Raw genomic sequence first — 21117 nt, 5'->3', positions numbered from 1 at the left:
CGCGGAGTGTCCCCGCAGCGCTTCCGCCCGCCCGCCCTATATAAGCGGAAGGCGGGAGCGCGGCCTTCCTTTCGGCGGGGCGAGCGGCGGCGGCGGGTCTTTGTGCGGGAGCGGGGCGGCCTCTGCCTCCGTCCCGCTCCGTTCCGGCGGGTGAAGGGAGGGTCTCTGGTACCCTGGTGCCGGCCGAGGAGGGCCCCCGTGCGGCGCTGGCCGCCGGCTGCGTTCCCCAGCTGCTCCTTCCCCCGCCATGTTGCAGCGAAGCTGCTTCAGGGCTGGCCCCGATGGCGGCTTTTGGGCGGCCGCTTCGGTTTCTGTGCCTCGGCCCCGTCGCTGAGCAAGGGAAGGCTGCGGCGTGAGGGGACATGGCTGCGGACCGTCAGGCCCCACTCTGTGGGGGGAGGAGGAGGAAGAGGAAGGCGTGACTGGAGGTGCGGGCGGTTCCTGTGTCCAGCTCAGCGGGCTGCCCGCCTCTGGTGCTGGTCTTGCTGGTCTGGGTGACCCCCGGGGAAATGGGGCTCTTAGACCCCAGCCTTGCGTGCTCCCCTGCGCCCCGGGTGGGCCCGGTAAGCGCCCCACGGCCGGGCACGGCGCGGGGGCTCCGCGCTTTGCTCCAGGCGCTGCTGTGCTCGTGTAGATCATAAAGCGATGTGTAGGAAGGTGCCAGGATTGAGGCGAATACGGCTGTTCTTCCGTCGAAGGAGGGGAGAAAACTGAGGACCGCAACCTTTTCAGGTTTTGAGCGAAATGCTTGTAAAGATTTGAGTAACTAAAGTGAATCAATTCATTTTTTAAATTGCGTTTTAATCTCGTTTTATGTTAAGTAGTGCAGCTCACAAAGAAGGTGGTTATGCAGTCAGCTAAGCACTTGCTCGTTATTAACTGCATTCTTCTCCCGTTCTTTTCATTTGTCTTTCTTCAGACCGGCAGGAGACAGGGTGAAGTGGAAAAGATTGGATAATGTCTTGAAAAATCGAGGGTAAGTGGTGCTTAACACAAAGGCTGTCCAGGCAAGCTTTGGCCGTCTTGCTAACTCTGAGTGGCGTGTTACGTTTAGTGTCGACACGTGCACCGAATACCTTTGTAATACTGCCTTCCGAGTAGGCGATGTAATCTTGCTCTTACCAATAACCTGTAACCATCACCTTTTCCAGGTTTTGTGCGGGTTTTTCAGCCTGCCACAGGCGTTGCAAAGGTGGCTGCTGTGGCATCTTTGTGTCATTAGGTGGCAGAGAGAGACAGGCTATGTTCTACGCTCGTTTGTTCTGAAACCCGTGAGCACTCAGAGTGATTGATAGCCTGACATTATTTATAAACGGGCTGGTTGATAGGAGATTCTTGACAAACTAAGCCTTTCCTGTTTTTTTTAATTGCCTTAAAAGTGAGATCTGTACATAACAGTAAAAAGGCATTCTGTTTGACCTGTAGTGGGTGTGCAGCAGAAAGGCTGTGCGTGGCTTTCCGATGATTTAGCCTTGAAAAGGGTAGGATCCTGTTGGTACGTGGACTTGTATTACAGAAAAACGAGTTGAAGTGATCTGTCTGAAGCCACGTGGCAAGTTGGTGACATCGCCGGGAGTCGGATGCTGGCAGCCCTGACCCTGTTCCTATCTGAAAGTAGAAATATGCCTGCACTATGAATTTATTTCATTAGCTTCCCTCTTACTGGGCCTTTCAAATTTCTGTTATCAGTGAACCAGTAACTGTATAACCAGGCTTTGAAGCATGTCTAAATATGTAAAATAAATGCTGTATATATTTTCCACACTTTCAGAGAGAGCCGTGTGACGTGGCAGACCCAGGAGCCCCTCTAAGACCTGAGGTGAGCAGCAGCAGATGCGAGTTCCCCTGTTGAATAGCTCCCTGCCCCAGCTCGTGTTGCAGATGTGGCTGTAGTGCCATGTTTGTGTCATTAGGTGGCAGAGAGGAAAAGGCTGTGTCTTTGCTGGTGCTCTGAGACCTGTGAGCACTCAGGAACGATGAGCAACCTGACAATTATTTCTTGATTCCCCCTTTTCTTTGTTAAACTGTGAAGGACGGGCAGCTGTAGGGGGACAGGGTAGAGAAGTGTGGCAGACAGTCATTCTCTTAGTGAATGCCTCGTTTATGTGACAGGTAAGAGATACAACTGATGTTTCTGTCATCACTTTCTAAGTTTTAGAAGCAAAACTTAGGTTTTACTAACACGCTATGTTAAAAGCTAATTCAGGTTTCTTGTATATCGGATCTTTTGTTGTTGTGGAGGAATGGCAAACTCCAGTATTCTTTATTCTAATAGTCGTGAGTCCTTGGAGATTTGCTTTCCTGACATGTTAATATAATTAGGGGGCAGAGATGAAGGGGCTTCCTGTGCCTGAAACTTGTAACTGCTCAGAGATTAGTAGTAGCTTGACATTGTTTCCATATGTACGTTTTTCTCCAGAGAATTAACGGAAGACAGAGCAAAACTTCTTTGAAAAGCAGTTAAAATTGTGCCAATTTTAACTGTATCAAGGGAAGGTCCGTCCTTTTTTATTTTTTTCTTTTTGCAAGGACAAATAGAAGTGACAGCTCTACTCTTGAATTCTATTTTTGCCTTCAACAATCCTTTGTGGCCTGCAAGGCATCCTTGCTTGCTGCGCATTCTGAGTTTTGCAGGGTTTAGCATTATGGAGATATCAAGAACTGGCCCTTGGGAGGGGAGGAGCTGGGGGAAACAGGCACTTAAGTTTGTTTCCAAAGTATTGGCATGATCTAGAAACAGTTGGGGGTGGATTTAGCATATGGAGAAAACTTCAGCCTGTTCCCAACATTACTAAAACACTCAGTCAACAACATCTCGACTTCCAAGGGTGCTGAGTAAGCTTGACCAGAAGGTGCAACGAGCAGTCTTCTGGAACGCAGCTTTGTGATAATCCTGCTTGGTTGGGGGGGTGGAACAAAACAAAAAAAAAACCCAACCCAACACTCCTTCCCCCAAAAAACCCAAACTAAAGATTTTGTTTTTCTTTCCTACAGTTACTTTTGAAAACAGGGCTGGGCTCTGGAACTTGCTTCAAATGTTGAAGGTAAGTATTGTGTCGTTTCTTGGAAACGTACTAAACCTCAGCGAGCAATCTTCTCATTCGTTTTTCATTTCCTCAGGCTACTTTTCTCAGCTCCCAAACTGCAACCTTTTAAGGGGGGCTGTCGGTCAGAACAAGAGACTTTTGAGAGCTTAATGCTTTTACATATATTAGAGTGCCTGAGATCATCAAAGCAGGCTTATACTACTGCAGTTTTGTGCTGCAGAACGCTACTGGAAAGTTTGTCACAGATGTGCAAGATAATGAGATTGTTTCTTAGGCATAATGAAAAAAAGAAAGAAAAAGATTTCAGTAATCCAAGCAAAAAAATTCATGCTGAAATCTGAAGTTTTTTTCCAAGTCCTTATACCCTAACAGCTGTGTGTGTCACTGCCCTTTCTTGGGCCATGTGGTGCTCATGAGCCTCTGCTGCCCCAGTGTTTAACGGGGTGAGAGAAGCTCACACGTAGGTAGTATTGTGGAACTCTGAGAGGCTTTGCAGTGACTAATAGCTTGACAAAATCTGGCAGTGCTAAATGGTGGAAAATGTTCTCATTAAATGGGCATTATGAGGGCCAAAGGTGCCATTAACGAAGCGGGTAACTGCTGACTGCAAAATGAGCCATTTAATTGGGAAAAGTCACTGCCTACCAGCAGTGGCTTTGGAAAAGAATGCTAATAAGGTTGTTGGGGATATGGTTATGCAAAGACACATGCCTTAAGGTGTGACTCTTCTATTTCAATTTCCTGACTTCTTTTAACCCTGAAATACATATTTTTGAGTTTTTTCATCAGCCTTTACTCACATCAAGGGTCCTGTAGGGGTAGTGAGTGCCTAATGAGTCTCTTTAGAACTTCACTGTGTGAGGCACAGGATAGCTATTAAAATTATCCTAATGGCATTTGCTGCTAACCCCCTTCCCAAGACTGAGCAGCAAGCCCAGGCTATGAGTATTGCTGTACTGAAAGGGTTGCCTGGCTCTCAGCTGTGGAAAAGCTTAATATTTTGTATTAAAGTGGTTTTGAGAGAAATTAAAAATCTTTCTGCACATTAACTTAGCCCATCACCATTTAGAACTGGTTTATGTTGCGGCTTTGAATGCTGGAATAAGCCCAGCTTTTCTTTCTTGGCACTATTAATAGCTTGCCGCTGCATTGAGGTTGGCAAACTGACCTTTGATGTTTTTCAGGGAGCCCAAGAGTGAGAGAGTAACCGCGAGCAGGCTCTAGCTATCGTGCTGTTAAATTATCCCTTTCCCAGACTCACCAGCGTGCACCGTGCCTAGCTGGGAGACTTCTCTTTTTCAAAACCTTTCTGCTCTAGTGACAAAGAACCTCTCTGAAATTAGTCTTAATGTATTAGTGCCATCTGCCTTCGGTCACTGCTTTAGGTCCCGATTCATACAAGTTTGCAGGCACAAGGTTTCCACTGACTGCAGTGAATATAGCTAGGGCGAGTTAAGGTGTGCCTGTGGTTCTGCTCTGAAGTAAATTGCGTTCTGAAGTTTCCCTGTGAGTCATGATAACTGAGCCCAGCTAATGACTTCCCCTAAAACTTGGTTTCATTTTAGGAAGGCTTTTTATTTCCTCTGGGATGTGAAAAACCTTTGGACGGTCCCAAGACAAGCATGATGTAATTCATCAATTAGCTGAAAGTGTTGCCTTTGAAATAAAAAGCAATTCTCTGTCCTGACCAACTGCGGTGCCATAGCTCAAACTGCTATAGGGAACAGCAGGAGTCTGGATGGTATGGATTAATTAGCTTCTTAGTATGGACATTTATTGCTAACTTGTGCTGGCTGTATTTGAAGTTGTCTAACATCCTGGGCCTTTTTCTTACTTGCAGATCATGCCTCGAGTTTAAGAATCTGTAGCAAAAGAAATGGTGAGCAGTGCCCGCAGTGGAAGATTCCTAAGAGTTCATCTTTCCTCACACGTGGGTTCGAAGGCGCTACAGCCAGTGAACGTGCGTGCGATGCTGCTCGTGGCGCTGAATGTTTGCTGCAACCTGTGTACGCAAATGTCAGTTTAAAAAAAAAAAGTTAGTTGTGCTCCAAGTGTCCTTTCTGCTTTGGCTGGGCTGAGCCGCCAGAGTTGTAATCTTGCCCTTCTCCCGGTCATCTCGGCTCATACACTGTCTTCACAGCCAATATTCTAAAGCACTGCTGTTTCAATCCATACTTTCTCTGCCTGGTTGAGAAGGATTTAAAAAAAACCAAACCCCAAAACTAAATAAAGATGCCACCTCGAATAAGTCTGAAATGATTATGCTTGTGTATTTGTAGCTCCCCAAGGAATATTAATTTTTAACCATTCTGGGATTTAAGACTTTTATTTGTGGACATGAGAACTGGGATAGTTTTACTTCAAACAATGCTGCTTACCTCCATCCCCTTGTAGTACAGATGTACTGTGCCGCTAAAGCAGCGGCATCTGGTGCGATCAGATCATCGGTCTCGCAGTATTCTGGCTCTTTCCAGCTAACGTGGGAAATCTGGAGACGGCATTAGGAGCATTCAATAGCTTTGCCTTTAGACATTTTTCTCCCGTCATGTAGCATAGCTCGTAAATCGTAAGCATGTGTCTGAAAACACTTGTGCTTTTTATTAGTGATGAACAAAACTTGGTGCTCCTGGGCCGTGAGTCAAGTGATGCCTGCAGTGTCCACTGCTCTTACTGGGGTGTGCCGATGGGTGGCGTGGGAAGGCGACGGCCTTGTGGGAAGCGTCTTTGAGTAAAGCTGTCTTGGCTAGTTCTTTGAAGTACACGGGCCGCCTTCCTCCTTGAACTTCATCTTTTATCATAAATGAAAGCATAAATGCTTAAAGAGATTCGGATATGATCATGGGGATAAGGAAGGAACGTGGTCGTCCTCCACTCTGCTAGGTGCTTACCCGCTGCTTCATCTAATACTGCTTTTGGGGAAGGGAGCAGTGGGGATGACGTGTGGTGGAAATGCTGATTATATGGACAAAATTTACTAGTAGGTTTCAAACGTGGGGGGGAGGGTGAAAAATGGCTTTCCTGAAAATCTGAGGAGAGGATTTGGCAGGGTTGTTAGGCTCCTTTTTCTAATAGCAGAAGAAAATTATTCAGTGGAGCTGGTTGCCATAGGAATGCAGGACGATGGGGAGGGAGCTGGGGTGGCTGCAGGGAGCCTCATTACAGGATTCCAGCCCTTCGCCTTCCAGCAGACCTGCACCTGCCCAGGCAGCCCAGCGCCTGCCCGCGCGGCCTCGACCGTCTTTGCAGGGTTCGTACAATTAAGGGTGACTCTGAGGGGCTGAGGAACTTGCTGCCTTTCAGACAGAAACCTTACAAGTGCTCAACCTTCCTACAGGTGAAATATGTCGAGAAGGCAACTCCTCTGCGGGAAGCGAGCTGCGCTGGCTCCGTGCTAGATTTAGAGCACTGTTGACACTGAAACATTTCCTCCATAAATAATAGTGAGAGGTAATGATGATCCTATAGAACTAATAGAAGGAAATACTGATATCTTTCCTCCAAAGGGCTCATAAATTTGCAGCCGCGGCACTACTGATTGCCTTCGCAGGCTGTGTATGCTGTCAGGCATATTTTTTTCTCGGTGATTATATTTTAGATACACGCTCCACTTCACTAAGCAATTGTTGGCAAAAGCACTGGCATACGGTCCATCAGCAGGACTAGGATTGTGCTGGGAACAGAGCAAGCTCGGGGTAGTTTACATAAACTCTTCCTCTCTACCCGTAGTTTTAAACGGTTGCTATAATTGAATAAAGGAAACAGACTGTAGTTAGAGACCTGGTAGTATTTACACAGCCAAACAAATGTCTTGAAACCTGCTGAAAGCTTGCCTGGAAATTCATTTCAATAATGGGAGAAGCACTGGATTATGCTGGTGTTAATCTTTAACCTCTGCAGTGCAAGCCCAGCTTAATTTTAGGAGATTTAAACTGAGAGGTTGGCTTATCCCTGCACTGAGTATTGTAGGAAGTAACACATGACACATGTACGTTAACTGGTCAGGATTGTTCACGTTGTAGCCCTTTCCCTTTAAGCTATTCTTGGCTTTAGCTGCTTCCAAAGCCGCCGCGTGAGAGGGAACGGCCTGTGCTGCCAGTTTCAGGCTGCAGGCAGGAGCAGCCGGGTGGGAGCCTCACACCAGCCATCACATCGCTGTCTGGGGTCAGGCACTTAAAAAAGGAATGAAAGAATTGCCAGGGTTCTCCGCTGTGGAAAAGACTGCTTATCTGCTTCCTAAGTTACAGCTGGATCTGGAGCTGGATGACTCAGACACTTAAGGAGAGACTTTTGAATAGGGAAATCTACCTTTTTCTCCTTTTTAGATCACAAGCAAGCTGGTACTTAAAAGGCTGCTGTTTTGCTATTGATGTACTGGTGTGATTCACATAAAAGCTATTTATTTACATCAGAGACGTTCATCAAAAGAAGATGTGACAAGTACAGCATGAATGATTCATTCTCATCTCTCTGCACTGCTTTCCTGTTAATCAAGAAACAGGTAGATGCGTCCAGCTGGGCTCCGCTTCTTTATCGCTTTCCGTGTCATCTTCTTCCCCCAAGCCTGGTCAGCCCGGCTCCCGGTGTCCCAGCTCCGCAGCACGCTCCTGCCGACTGTATCGATGATCCCGCTGGGCGGTGGAAGTCATGATGCTTGGTTTTCCATGAAGGAGAAGGGGCTGCAGCTACGCTGAACTCCCTGTGTAGAGTGTATATTTCCTGTGGGGGAGACGATGGAGAAACAGGCCTTCAACCCTTGGATTTTACTCCAAAATTGCAGATTCTAAACTCCAGGGCTGCGCTTCCCCCGTTAGGAATATTTGGTGTTTGAAATCTTCTTCCAGAGCAAGGTCTTGAGGTTGTTCAGCACGAGGGAGTGGTGCACTTCCATCTGGCTGGCCAGGCCGCTGAGGGTCATGCAAGTTCGGAGCTGTTTCTGCAGCTCTTCTTTCAGCTCCGGTGGTGCTCTGTACAGCAAGTAGTCCTGCAGCAACCCGCAGACCTTCGCCAGGTTGGGCTGCACCATGTCGCTTTTGCACTGCTTCATGAGTTTGTCGCACGTCGCCATACAGTCCTTCCCGTAGGTGCAGTCCACGTTCTGCTCACAGTGACGTCCCTTGAGGAAACCTCTGATTGTCATCTCCGTTGCCACCTTCCTCAGGTTGACCATTTTGAAGTCATATTTATCATTGTAGCCCACGTTCTTAAAGCCGGTCTCGCAGATGTAGAAGTTCCCATAGGTCCCGTGGAATATCTCCTCTACGAACTCCAGAAGGCCGATGGCGATCTTTGCCCGCCGGGGCCACGCTGGCGCGAACCACTGGTGGATAATTTGGTGGACAACTGAAGGCAGCAGCGACTGGAGGAAGGGGGGGACATCCACTCCGTAGAGGGAGGTGTGGGGGATCTTCTCGGTGACATAGAGGTCCCCGCAGTGCCCCAGCAGTTTGGAGGTGTGCTCTTTCTCATGCAAGGAGAGCATGAGAAGAAACTCATTGAGCTGAAGTAGCGCCCAGATGGATTTGGCCTCTGCTAAAGACACTTTCCCATCCCGGTTCACATCTGCCATGGCGATGATCCGGCTCACCAGGGCTGCAAGAGAAGGCTGATCTCCCAGGTTGGACTGCGAACAGAACAAGAAGCGGCGTCAGACCCTTGCAGCTCTCTCTGTTCGGGCATCGTAGCGCAAAACCTGACCTGGGGAACCAAAGAACTGAGCTTGGGAGAGGGGGAAACAGCCACCACGCTCGAGCAAATTTGGTGCCTTGCCATAGCGCACCGTTGGACGGATTCAGCTCCAGCAGAATTTTACCAGCCTCGGGGCTGCTCTAGACCCTATGGGAGCAAGGTTTCGCGAGCAAAGGCTGGGCAGCGCTGCCGTCCCAGGGCCCTGCACAGGGGTAGCTGCTGCAGCGGTGCCGGCGCTGCCAGGGCCACCCGTGGGCTCGTGAATAAGCTCTGCCCAGCACAGATGCCACCCGCAGCTGCGGTACAGGGGCCTCCAGGGTTGCTGCTACTAAAATCTTGCAAATAAGAATTCCTGTGTGAGAACGGAGGTTTTTCTCAACTAGTCCAGTACTTGCTCTGCAGTAAGGGTAAGGAGCCCTGCCCTGCGCCCAGCAGCTGATGGGGGAGCGTGGGCTGGAGGAGCTCTCGTTTAAGGGGAAGGAAAGACGCGTTTAGTCTTTCTGACTTGCAAGTGGCAGCCCATGCCCACAAGATCCCGGAGGGACCCTCCTCACTGACCTTCAGGAAGTTCAGGAGCATTTCTTTGAACTCATCCATCGACGTCCCTCGTGTCGGTTTGTCAAAGAGGACCACGTCCCTCCTGGGCACAGAGTCCGGGTGGCTGTCTGCCTTCAAGGCTTCTTCGATGCCGCATTTGATGATCACCTCTGTCTCCCTCCAGAGCCCACTGTAAACCTACAGCAAAGGAGAGGGGACACGGTGGAGACAGGAGGAAAACAACAGCAAGGGCAGAGAACTGGTTTCTGGTTCGGTTCGGGATGGGTACGGGGGATGGGGGGAGGAGCTGACGTGCAGGTGGATGGAGGAGGACATGGCCCGGGTTCGATGCTCGCGCCCATCCCCTGCCGCGCCGTGGTTTCTGCAGCGGGGATGGGACCTACCTGCTGGGTGGGAGAGGAGGAGAGGCAGTGCTGGAAGAGGAGGCTGCGCTCCTCGCACAGGTCTTTGCAAGTGGAGCCAGAAATAATTCCTTTCTTGTACTGGTCACACTGGGGAGGGGAAGGCAGAGAGAGAAGCTCAGCGGGGGCTGCTCCCTGGTCACCCAAAAAATTCCAACGGATCCGGGCTCAGTCCCACAGCTTGTGATCTGGGGCACCCAAAGCACATGAGCTGGGGGCTCCGGTGCTGCTGCCAGCCCTGCGCCCGTCGCCTGCCATGCCCAAACTCCTCACCCCCCGTTCCTGCAGCAGGGCTGGGGCCAGCCCTTTGGTTTTTCTATGTACCACGTGTACCTGACAGCATCGTCAATGCCAGCGCGTCCCCAGTGAGCCCGTTTCCTCTGAGTTCATGCGAGGCTCTTATACAAGAGAAAAACACCCCTTAGAAGAGGCACATCTGATTGCAAAGTCACGCAGGCTGTCTGGAGGCAAGAACGGTATCTCCAATTGCCAACAATTTCTTTCTTTCCTGGGATCTTGAGGTTCTCGAGCACAGAGGGGCTGCTCGGGGTCACCACCCCAATATCACTTTGGGTTTGGCAGCCCGCGAGCTGCCGCCTGCCGCAGGGGATGCCAGCTGTGCCGGCACGGCATGTATGTGGCTTTGGGCGACGTCTGCATCTTGGCAGCCGTTTCAGCCAGTTCAGGGTTTCTGGGAGGGAGGAGAGCGCCTTGTGCTCAGACTTTCATCAGGGAGATGCAGTGCCAGTTGCTCAGAGTACAGCCCCTTCCAGGACCCCAAACTCCTCACTCTGTCTTCCAAAGAAATCCCAGCCCAAAATCCCTGCTCTAAGACCCAAAGATTTCTACTGGCCCTAGAGGAAGGCCTTTAATGGGGAGACATAGGGAGAGAGGAGCGTGTAGGCACACATGGGGCTGAGCCCCAGCCAAACAGGCAGCAGCTGAGGGCAGAGCTCCTGGCTGCAGCCGGGGCCCTTTGGGGTGGCTCTGTGCCTTGGGCAAGGTGGGCTGGGCTGGCAGAGACCCCCACGCTGTGGGAGGCACCGCAGGGGATTTGCACCCAGGTGCTCCAGCCGCAAGTCCAGGGGTTTAGGAGAGCTTCCAGGACTGGAGGAGAGGGAAGCATGGAGCTGGGCGAGGATGGGGACGCACGGGCTCAGGCTGCTCAGCAGAGCAGCAGCCTCTGCTGTGAAATGGGCTGGTCCCAGTTCAGGAGGTGGCGGGGACAGGGACAGGCAGCGGCTCTGATCCGCAAGTGGGGCGGCTGGGTCGGGAGCTGGAGGCATCCCTGGGCAGGAGAGGCTGCAGCTCTGCAGCGTCTCAGCGAGGGCACAACAGCCTCAGGGCTGGAAACAAACAGGAGCTGCAGAAATTCACTGCATCTTTTCCCTCTTTTCTCCCCAACACGGTGGGAATTAACCCTTAGACCAGCTCACAGGTGACACGACCAGACACAGTGGCTTAGACCCCGAGCTCAGAGCAGGAATTAGCGCCCAAGACCCCGTGGTCAGAGTCATGCAGAAAATCAAATTAAACGATCGTCACTGTTGTTATGGCAATTCCTGCCTCCCTTCTCTGCTGAAGGATTGATGAACGAGGCGTTTTCAGCCAGAGCCTGGCATCCCCCTCCTCACTTGGGCTGGGCAGGCGACCTGCTCCCCTGCCATGGGACACAAACAGCAGTCCCAGGGGGCCACACTTGGTCACCGGCCCCAGGGATGCTGTGGGGAGCAGGCTGCACCCCACTGCAAACCCCAGGCAGGGGAAAAACACACCAAGCCAAGCTCCCGCAAGGGGTCTGCTCTTCGTGCTGGCTGATGCTTTCCTTAGGGCACATCAGCAGTTAGAGAGGTACCCGCAGCCTGGCTACTCCCCTTTTTTCTCCAGCTCTGCGGAGCTCAGGGGGGCTGGCGCGATGCTCTCCCTGCCCGCAGATCCTGCTCTGACAATGCAACTTCATCTCCACAGACGTTAATCTGCCCACGACTGCCTGGCCTGCCCTGCCCTGCTTCCCTCTGACATCTCATTAAATTGTTTTGCCATCGCCCTGGAAGGATAAGGTCACCTCTCCCGCTCCGACGCCGGGGACGGTGCCAGGGAAGCAGCTGCCAGGAGGGCTCCTCCGCCCAGCTCTTGTGCAGGATGCTGCCCCAGCGCTGCCTGCCCGGCTGCAAAGCACCGCACAGCCCTTGGGGGGCTGGAAATGGGGCTCCCGCAGCCCCGCTCACCCCGATACCCCAAACCGGGACCAGCGTGGCTGCAGGGGCCGCTGGCCACCACTCACGATTATCATCCGGCAGACGTGGCCGCGGCAGAGCTCAGAGTAGGACGAGTAATGCATGTACGCCACCCAGCTGCCTACGAAGATGCCCAGCCACACCACCAGCAGGTATTTCACCTTGATGCCTGGGAGGCGACTCTGGAAGGAAAAGAAAATGCTGGTGAAGGCCAAGGGCTCTGCATGGGTCGGCAGTGGCTGGACAAGGACGACTTCTTCTATACAAACCAACCTGAGCATTGGTGAAACCTTCAGCCTTTTTTATATATATTCACAAGTCTATTATGCAACTCCTGCTGCAAGTAGGTCACTTAAAATTCCCCAAAAGCAGGGAGATTACAGGGCTGGGCTGCAAAGAGCTGGCTGCCAGGCATCCCCATGCCCAGGAGCCGCAGCCACGTACACCCGCTCTCCTACCAGTGCGACGGCAGAGCCCGCTGCCCTCTGCAACCCCGGGGTTCACTGTCAGGGCTGCAAGAGCCTCTACTCCTGCCTGGGGGGACCCTTCTCAGCAGAACCCCCACCTTGCAAAGCTCCATGGACACGGGAGGCTGCCGCCACCAGCTCCTGTGTGGGAGCAGGCGAGTAACAAACCTGGAAGCGCATGGATAATACTCCGTGCAAACATCTCGGAGGCTTGCAGCATGATTGTCTTTTCCTGGCTTTATTTCTTCCCCTCTGCCCCTGTAACAGCAGCACTGCTGCCATCTGGCCTCCCCGCAATATAGGTTGTTTACCTGACCCCTGTAACGCAGCGCAGATCCCCAGCAGTTCCTAAGGGCAGGGAAATAATCCTTGCGTCAAACACTCCATTCCCACCGGTTTCACCACGAGAGACCTTGGCCAGTGGCCCCCTCCAAACCTTCCTCTCTCCTTGCAGCGCATCAGCTGGTGAGAGACCATGACCTGCTGCTGGGATAGGGCTGGATCCAAGCGCATGCAGCACCGTTACAATCTGCCAGGGATCCTTGCTTGGGTCTTGTAGCCCAAAACCACTCCCGCCTCCAAAATGCCCCCTCCCTGGCCCCTCGACGAGTGCCCTAAAGGCTCTGCCCCGCGGCAGTAACCGGAGGTGGTGGAGCCTCCTGCCCTCCTGCCGCACTGGCTGCAGGCAGCAGCTCGGCTCGCCCCAGCCCTGACGAACAGGCTTCACGGGTGAAAGCAGCAGGTCTGCCCTGAGATCGCGACATCTTGCACGTTAATTGGAAATACCAAAGTCTGAAGCGGGCCACGATGCCCAGTTTGCCTGTCGAGCAATGGTACCGCCAATTAACGCCTGTTAAAGGGAACCTGACCACGGTGACGACTTGGCAAAGACAAAGGATGGGTGGCTGCTCCCCCGAGCTGAAAACCAGCTCGAGTGCCTGAAGTCAGACGTACACCACTGCAACCCGTGAGATCCTCCCCAGCACAGCAGCCCCCTGAAAACTGCCCAGTGGTGGGTACATGACCAGCAGCAAAGGGGCCCTTTCCATGCACTTCCTGATAGAGACACGTCTTGGGGTGGCAAAGCCCTGGAATCGCCGAACTGTCTCTTTTTGCTTATTCAGACCTAGAACCCATCATGCTCCTGGGGCAGAAAGGGGCGTCAGGACTGTGACCTGAGCACAGCATGAAGAGTGCCGGCTTCATCATCCCCTAAATGGTGGAAAGAAACATGGGGTTGGGGGATGCATTGCAATGAGAGGTTCTGCTGGTAATATTTTGGGTTCATGGCTGGTGCAAAGGTTTCCTCCAGGGGCTCAGCCTCAAGGCAAAGGAGCTGCTCTGCCCGCCGCCTTGGCTGGCAGCCTGCACCCAAGGGTGTTCTCCTTCGCTTGTGTTAGTTTTAGGGTGACTCGAGGACCTGGTAGTGACTTCGGGCCAGAGCTGACTTCAAAGGCAAAATGGATGCAGCATCACAAAACCCTGCTCCATCCCCGCTACTCCCCTGCAGCGCGCTGGGAATGGGGGGCTGTTCCATGGTGGGTCCCAGCGGTGGGGACCACACCAGGGCTGGCGCGCTCCCAGGGGCAGTGTGGCGTGGCTGTCACCCCCCTCTCCCATGTGGTACCTGCGCAGGGCTACCCCAGCTCCCACCCACACTCTCTCTGCACCCAGCTTCACCCTCCCTGCCAGACCCAGGCCCCAGCCCCTGCCCACTGCCGCGGCCCCACACCACAGCTCCTCAGGCCTTTTGTCCTAGAAGAAAACAGCCTGTGGGGGCTGCTCAGCCACCAAAGGCCCATCTCTCCTGGGAGCAGAGCCACAGCACCCATCCAGCTCTCGGCTGTCCTGGGGACCCTCAGAGCCACCCCCTCTGCGCGTTCCCCGCAGCCATGCAGCCCTTCCCATGACCGGTGAGGCCAGGGCTCACCCCTGCTCTGCACCCCCCTCCTGCCAGCATCCTCTGCCTACCAGATACCCCCTGCCATGTCTCTCCCTTCTCCCCTCCAGCAGGATAACCTCTTTGGTCCAGGACCTTTGCCAGACTCTCATTCCATGGCTGCAGAGAAAACACAGAAGCCAGCATCCCTGGCCCCGTCAACGCTGGGTCCCCGGAGCGATGAGATGGGTCCCCAGCCCCTCACCCCGGCAGCTCAGGGATGGGGGGGGGGGGGGGGGGGGGAATAAAAGAAAGAAAGAAAGAGAGGGAAGGAGTCACGCCTGCCCTGCGCTGCTGCAGCGGCTGCTTCATTCAGCGATGCGGGCTGCCGGCTGGGCTGCCCTGGTGCTTCACGGCTCCCCCAGCATCACGGATTATGCAACCGCCTGCGGCTCCCAGAGCCGGTCCAGATCCCCCCGGTGCTTGTCCGGGTGCCCCCGGTGCTGGTCCAGGTCTCCCCGATACCTGTCCCCGACCCCCAGCCCCTCGCATCGGCCGACGGGGGGAACCGCAGCGGAGCATCCCTTTGTGCACGACCGCACCGGGATGCGGAGATGGGCATCACCGAGCCCCCACCCCCACCCCGCACCGGCCCGGTGCAACCCCCCCACCAGCCCCCGGTACCTGCAGGCCCTTGGAGAGGGGGCAGAAGAGCACCAGATGCACCAGCCGCCGGATCCTCCGCATGCTGCGGGCGCCCCGCGGCCGCGGGCTTCAGGCTCCGGGGGGCATGGCCGGGGCCCCTCGCCGCCGGGGGGGGACGGGGGGGGACCCGGGGGGGGGGACCCGGGGATACCGGGTGGGGGGCGCCGAGCGCCGCCGCCCGCTCGCTCCGCCGCAACGCGCCCGGCCCGGCCCGGCGGGGCTCGGCTCGGCTCCGCCCGGCTCGGCGAGGGGCGGCGCTCGGCGGGGCTCGGGGAGGCGGGGGGCTGCAGGCCGGGAGGAGGGGGATGCACCTCGGGGAGGCGGGGGGCTGCAGGCCCGGGAGGAGGGGGATGCACCTCGGGGAGGCGGGGGGCTGCAGGCCGGGAGGAGGGGGATGCACCTCGGGGAGGCGGGGGGCTGCAGGCCGGGAGGAGGGGGATGCACTTCGGGGAGGCGGGGGGCTGCAGGCCGGGAGGAGGGGGATGCACTTCGGGGAGGCGGGGGGCTGCAGGCCGGGAGGAGGGGGATGCACTTCGGGGAGGCGGGGGGCTGCAGGCCGGGAGGAGGGAGCGGAGGAGGGGGCTGCAGTCCAGGGAGGAGGGGGGATGCAGCTCGGCACGCCTCGGCCAGCCAACCGATCCCGCGGGGAATGCCACCCACCCACCCCGGGTTAACCCAAGTCCAGGGGTCCCCCATATGGGGATCCCACCTGGGGGTCCCACCCCACCGCCTGGCGGTCCCACTCTCCCACCCGTGGATCCCACCCCCAGGCTCACCCCACCACCCGGGGGTCCCACGCAGGGTCCCCCAACCCCAGGGCCGGTCAGTCACCCTGGCAGAGGGGGGGTTCATGGAGATGCTGATCCCCCCAGCTCAGGTGTTAATTAAAGCTATTCCAGGAGGCAGCCTGGAAGAGCCCCCGTTTGCAGCAGGTAACCTGCAGGCACAGCCCAGGGCCCGCGAGGGCTGAGCCCAGCCATCGCCCTTCGCCTCCTCGCTGTCTCCCATGCAAATCCTAAAGCCGAGCAGCGGCGGCAGTGCCTGTCCTCCCTGTTTGCATTGCGTCTGGGCAGGGAAACCTCAAGGCAAGACAGGGACTGCTTTGTGTCAGGCAGCGAGCAGACAGGCCAGGGACAGCCTCTCATCCAGGGGGGCTGCAGCGTACACAGGCAAGCTAGAGCAAGGGGGAAAGAGAGGCAAAAATATGATGGAAGATGATCTGAGGGGGTCAGTCATGAGGCCATTGTTAAGATAATTCCTTGCTCGCTTTTAATAACTCTTCAGATCATCCATTTTCATGGTCCATATTGCTTCCTTCCATTCGAATTTGGCTCAAAATGACCTTTGAAAACAAGCTGGTCGCTTTGTACCCAGTGGTGCCTACTTGATGTCAAGCACCGGGTGCTCACGGACTAACTAGCAAAAGCCTGAGCTGGCCTAATCTGATCAGCGGTGATAAATAATGACCATCATAACAAAAGCGAACTAAAACATCCCAAATCCTGCGGCTTGTTTGCTGCCTTCTTTTAACACCGAGGAGATCCCTGCTGCTCTCACGCTGGGCAAAGCCAGCGCAGCGCTGTGACCTCCACGCTCGCCTCCGAACGAGCAGACATTGCCCGCGGCGTTGCTTCAGTAACGGGGCCGGGTTAACGTTGCCTCGTCTGCCTGCAGCTCTTGTTCTCGTGCAGGTTTTTACGTCCTGATGAAGCCAGGGTGGTTCTCTGGAGCTTACGCAGCTTATCTTGAGTTTTAATTAGCCCAGTAGAAGAAAGAGCCTCTGTGATTATTTTTTTTTTTCTTTTTACGGTGGAGTTGGTAATTTGGAAAACAGCGCAGACAGGAAGATGCGTTGCTGGGTGCCTGGCAGCTGAGCCAGCTGTGAGGATGAGGAGGGTCCCAGGGTCCCCGTACTGCAACACGCTGCTTTCCTTTGCAGCTACAGGGAAACAGCTCTTCTACTCAAGCACCAATAAATTCCTTATTTCCCTCCCAGCCTGAAGATGTCTTTTTTCATGCTCGCCTGAGCCTTCCCCAGCGGGATTTGTCTCCCACCCCCCTCAGAGCCGTCTCGGGAGGCTGAACAGCGGCAGGCAGCTCCCCTGCCCTGCCCTCACCTCCACCCTGACTCCTGCCTGCCTAGGCTCAGCTGGATTAAGCACAGAGATGCCTTTTGGTATTTGTCCTGCCAGGGCGGCCACCTGCAGCGGGGTCCCCTCTGTGTCCGTGGCACGAAGTCACTCCCGCTGCCTGGGCTCAGCAGCACCCCACGCTGCCCACGAGCACTGCCCGGCTCACCCTCCTGCTGCAGCTCCCTGCACCTCGAGCCCTGACTTCGGGGGCCAAGCATGGTGCCTGAAGGTAGAATGAAACCCTCATTGGATATGGGAAACGATATGCCTGGGACAAAGCTGAGAGAGGCTTGAAATGCCATGGATCTCTGCTGCGGGGCTCTGCAACGTTCAGGGGTGGATTGTCCGGAGAATCTAATTAGGAACGAGCAGACCTTCCCGAGCTGTAATATGCCAAGTAATTAAGTGATTAGTATTGATCGTTGGAATGCCTAATGAGCAGTTATCACTGAATGATTAATTAATCCAATCAAAAGAGTAATAAAAATTCTGCAGGTGTGATTATATCTTATAGCCAGAGCGCAAGGGCAGCGGGATCTCTCCCCGCGGTGCCTGTCTCCCATTTATATCCCAGGCACACGGAGGACCTGGCACTGGAGATGCCTGTTTAGCCACCCCGCTCCCACAGCCTGGGCTGCCCCTGTGCAAGGGGTCTGTCCCCTCCCCAGAAATCCCCCGGCACTGCCAGGCAGGGCTCCAGCCATCCAGAGCTGCTCCATGTGGCATGGAGGAGGGGAAGGTGGTCCCCAGGAGCTGTCAGCATCCAGAAGATGCCGAAAGCAGTCGATGCTGATCTCCTCCCGGGGAATCTTTCCCTTGCTCCCTTGATTAAGCTCCTTCGGTTTCTCCCAGGTCACTCTGCCCGGGAAAGCCCTGCTAATCCCCACTAAACCTGAAGCACTAAACCCGCCTCTGGTCACTTCCCAGCCATGTGGTGGCTCTGCAGACACATCCCCAAGAGCACTGCGCCCTCGGGACATGGGAGCTCTCAGGGCACCCACAGCCCTGTAACAGTCATTTGCTGGCCCATAATATTTGCCTGATTACATGATAATGTTATTCGATCCTGAATAAATTATCTTGCCAGCTAGTGCTAACAGCAAAGTACAGAGCAAGGACCTCCACGCACCCGTCCCCTTCAGAGCACCCTCTGCCACCCGCCTTCCTCTGGGTGGGATGTCAGCGGTGAGTGGCAGCACGGCCCGCTGCCATCGCCTGCAGTGCCCAGAGCCGCTGCTTGGCAGGGGGGTGCAGGACCCAGAACCAAAAGGGCACGTGCTCTCCCCCCTGCCCTCGCTCTCCCCTCTCCAAGCAGTGCCGTCAGGATCGGCCCTGTGGCCACGAACCAGAGGGACTTCTGCCCCAGGGTCTGTGATGGCGCCCGGCATTCCCGGTGCTAACGCGGCTTGGGAGATGACGGATCCAGGCTCTAATGTTCTTTTCTGTGCATCCTTTAAGGATCTGAGGCTGATCGCCAACGCTTCCTTCATGGCATCCACAGCTGGCTCCGAACAACGCCGTCAGCTGCCTCTGCCTGCCTGACGGGCCCTGATGGGGCTGAGCATAGCGGTTATAATTAGAAATGCTAATCAGCTCTTGTGTTTCTGGCTTGTCAGCCCTGCCACCCCCAGCACAATCTTCCCTCCAATCTGTCCTATGCTCGCCCCCTCTGCTTCCTCTCCAAATCCTGCTACTGGTAACTAAGCATTACAGAATTGGGGGGTGGGGGTTGAAAGCTGGGGCTGCTGGGGCTCCTTGCATGCTTTGGGCCAGGTATGCAGCCCCCGCAGAGCTCCTGGCTTGCTGGGGATGGTTTGGGGGTCTCACCCGCCATTCACCACCAGCGCCCTGGGCTGGAGACACCCGAGGGACACCCCTGCCCCTCACCAAGAGCCCCAGCACTGAACGATAGGGTGGAAGAGGGGCAGCCCAAGGGCTCTGCTGCAGGCAGCGCGGGAGTTAAAGGCAAAGGGTGGCGGCTGTGGCTGGAGCGTGGGGCTCTGCCAGCCCAGCAGCTCTGGATGGGGAAACGCTCTCATTAGGATTTCTGTCATGTGCCAACCGCGGGCTTTTCCCAGCTGAGGAGGAAAAGGAGCTTGTAAAGGAGCGTGGACAAGGAGGCTGAGCAAGCAGATCCCTGCACAAGCTTAGCTGGTTATGGAGTTATTCATCATCGTGGCTTGCACTAGAAGACAGAACCCAGGGGATTCCTCCCTTGCTGGTGCTCACAGACAGCCCCTGCCGGGGCCCAGCCCCTCCACACAGCTCCCCACCCTGAGCCGGAGCGCTCGTGTCGCTGCGGGGGCCAGGACTTGGCTTCCTCCCTGGGCATTTGGCTCCCAAAGTCAGGCTTGGCCAGGAGGCCGTTCCTTGGAAGCAGGCATGGGGCTCAGCCGGCCAGGGAGGAGACAGAGGTGGGCAGGTAGGACGAGCACCCTGGCCACAGTGTGCAGACACACACAGAGCCCACTGTGCCCCGGGAGGGACGGCATCCAAACACATGCTGGCGCCTCGCCCTGGCAAACGAGCCACCGCGGCACAGGCCAGGCAAAGGCTGGTGGTCCCTCGCCCCACAAGTGCCATTCAGATGCTCACAGACACCCCTGCAGCCTCCTGGGGTCGTGCCCAGGGCGCTGATGTGTTAACAAGGGGTCGGGGTCTCCCAGTTGGTGTCAGAACCGTATGGAGTAACCCACAGCATTGGTACAACGCAGCTGCACCAGCATGGAGCAGGAAACAGATCTGATCTGGAGCCACAGCCTAGACTTGCCCGCCTGAGCTGTGAAACATCACAGCGTCTCTAAGCTGGGCTGTTCTAGGGGAAAACATGCGCAGCTCTTGGGTTTTTAAGCAGCTTTCATCTTCCAGGTGCTCCCTGTTTATTACTCTCAGGTGGCTGCAGGAGAGAATCTCTCATCTGGAGGCCCCATGTGCAAAAGGGCAAGGGTTTTCAGGAAGGCAGCGGCTGCCTGAGAAAGATCCCCCCTCACCTCCTCTGCCCAGGACCCCCACGCATGGCCACGCTTCACCTGGGTCACCCACCTGCTCGCTGCAGCATCCTACGGCACGGGCTGGCGGTGGGCATGCGGGAAGCAGCAAAAGGCTTCCCCCTCCTCCCCACGCACCCAGCACCGCGATTTCTGGAGAAAGAAAAATAGGAGAAACACAGAGGTATCACAGAAAAGGTGCTGGGAGGGACAGAGCATGGTGGCTTTGATGGTGATGGACTCATGAAAAGGGCCCGGCAGCACGGGCAGCTGACTGGGAAACCTCCAGGGACAAGCTGGATTGGATTTGTCATGACTAATTGACTCCCTCCAGTGCTGCAGTACAGGTTTCACGCATCATATGAGCGGGGGCCCGAGCTTCCAGGATTTAATGAGGGTCTGACCCTGTCTGTGCAGCCGCTTGAGTTTTCCAATGCAGACAGCCGGCTTAAGAAGCCCCTTTATTCTTTACATATCAGATCAATCGGGATAGTTATAATCTAGTCCTTGTGAAAGCTTGGAGCAGCCTTTGCTGCCCAGCTAGCTCAAGGGGAAAAAAAGCAAGCAAGAGGGAGAGGTCATGATGAACTATTGATTGAGCAGGCGGCGGTGCTGCTCCCAGAGATGGCTTTTGCAGAGAACTCGCCCGGGACAGTTTGCCTCTGTATCTCTCGCTAATGCTGCTCCATTGATCTTCCGTGACAGGCAGCAACTACAAGATTTTTTTAGCTGGAGTCATTAAGAGGCATTAATCAATAACAGGGGAAACAGAGAGAGAGGAACTGTTTGTTTCATGGAGACATATTCCCTGTGTGGATTTTAGCCCACTGAGGTGCGCGTGTTTTACTTCCAGTGGGCAGGGAGGCCTGCCAGGAAAAGAATTCACCTTGTGCTGGACTCTGGCACTTGGAGGAGATCCTGAGCTGATTGCGATATGCTGGCAGCTCCGGCCAGGCTGTGCGATGAGAGGGGTCCAGCTGGGAAGTTTGTGGCATCCGTTTGCAGGTACCGCAGCATCC

General features: G+C 55.0%; 1 protein-coding gene, 1 long non-coding RNA gene and 2 other non-coding genes across 5 annotated transcripts; 3 read left to right on the top strand and 1 right to left on the bottom strand.

Annotated features, from left to right (window-relative positions):
• The first annotated feature begins 104 nt into the window (after positions 1–104).
• LOC135316174 (uncharacterized) lies at positions 105–5303 on the top strand. Of its 2 annotated transcripts, XR_010375618.1 has the most exons (6): positions 105–428; positions 920–976; positions 1772–2112; positions 2420–2496; positions 2995–3044; positions 4888–5303. It is a non-coding gene; the product is annotated as an uncharacterized LOC135316174 (long non-coding RNA). The 2 variants fall into 2 exon arrangements; XR_010375617.1 differs by lacking the exon at positions 2420–2496.
• Positions 1172–1304, top strand: LOC135316259 (small nucleolar RNA SNORA17). The gene has a single exon (XR_010375682.1). It is a non-coding gene; the product is annotated as a small nucleolar RNA SNORA17 (small nucleolar RNA).
• On the top strand, positions 1860–1993 carry LOC135316260 (small nucleolar RNA SNORA17). The gene has a single exon (XR_010375683.1). It is a non-coding gene; the product is annotated as a small nucleolar RNA SNORA17 (small nucleolar RNA).
• A 61-nt stretch (positions 5304–5364) lies between the features above and the next one.
• DIPK1B (divergent protein kinase domain 1B) lies at positions 5365–15198 on the bottom strand. The gene is made up of 5 exons (XM_064468430.1): positions 14959–15198; positions 11976–12110; positions 9674–9781; positions 9291–9467; positions 5365–8667 (listed from the first exon to the last, which is right to left on the bottom strand). The coding sequence occupies exons 1-5, from the start codon at positions 15019–15021 to the stop codon at positions 7855–7857; spliced, it is 1296 nt and encodes a 431-aa protein (XP_064324500.1). The 5' UTR covers positions 15022–15198; the 3' UTR covers positions 5365–7854.
• Positions 15199–21117: the final 5919 nt, after the last annotated feature.

Source organism: Phalacrocorax carbo, chromosome 18, assembly GCF_963921805.1.
Source record: "Phalacrocorax carbo chromosome 18, bPhaCar2.1, whole genome shotgun sequence".
Lineage (NCBI taxonomy): Eukaryota > Metazoa > Chordata > Aves > Suliformes > Phalacrocoracidae > Phalacrocorax > Phalacrocorax carbo.
The sequence above is the reverse complement of the archived record's forward strand: the minus strand, read 5'-3'. Positions and strand labels throughout refer to the sequence as shown.

Excerpts from the sequence above, each read along its gene's own strand:
- DIPK1B (XM_064468430.1), bottom strand. The coding sequence starts at position 15,021 with ATGCGGAGGATCCGGCGGCTGGTGCATCTGGTGCTCTTCTGCCCCCTC. Across the intron at positions 12,111-14,958 it reads CCCTCTCCAAGGGCCTGCAG|AGTCGCCTCCCAGGCATCAA; the intron begins GTACCGGGGGCT and ends TTTTCCTTCCAG. Across the intron at positions 8,668-9,290 it reads TGCTCCTGAACTTCCTGAAG|TCCAACCTGGGAGATCAGCC; the intron begins GTCAGTGAGGAG and ends TTCTGTTCGCAG.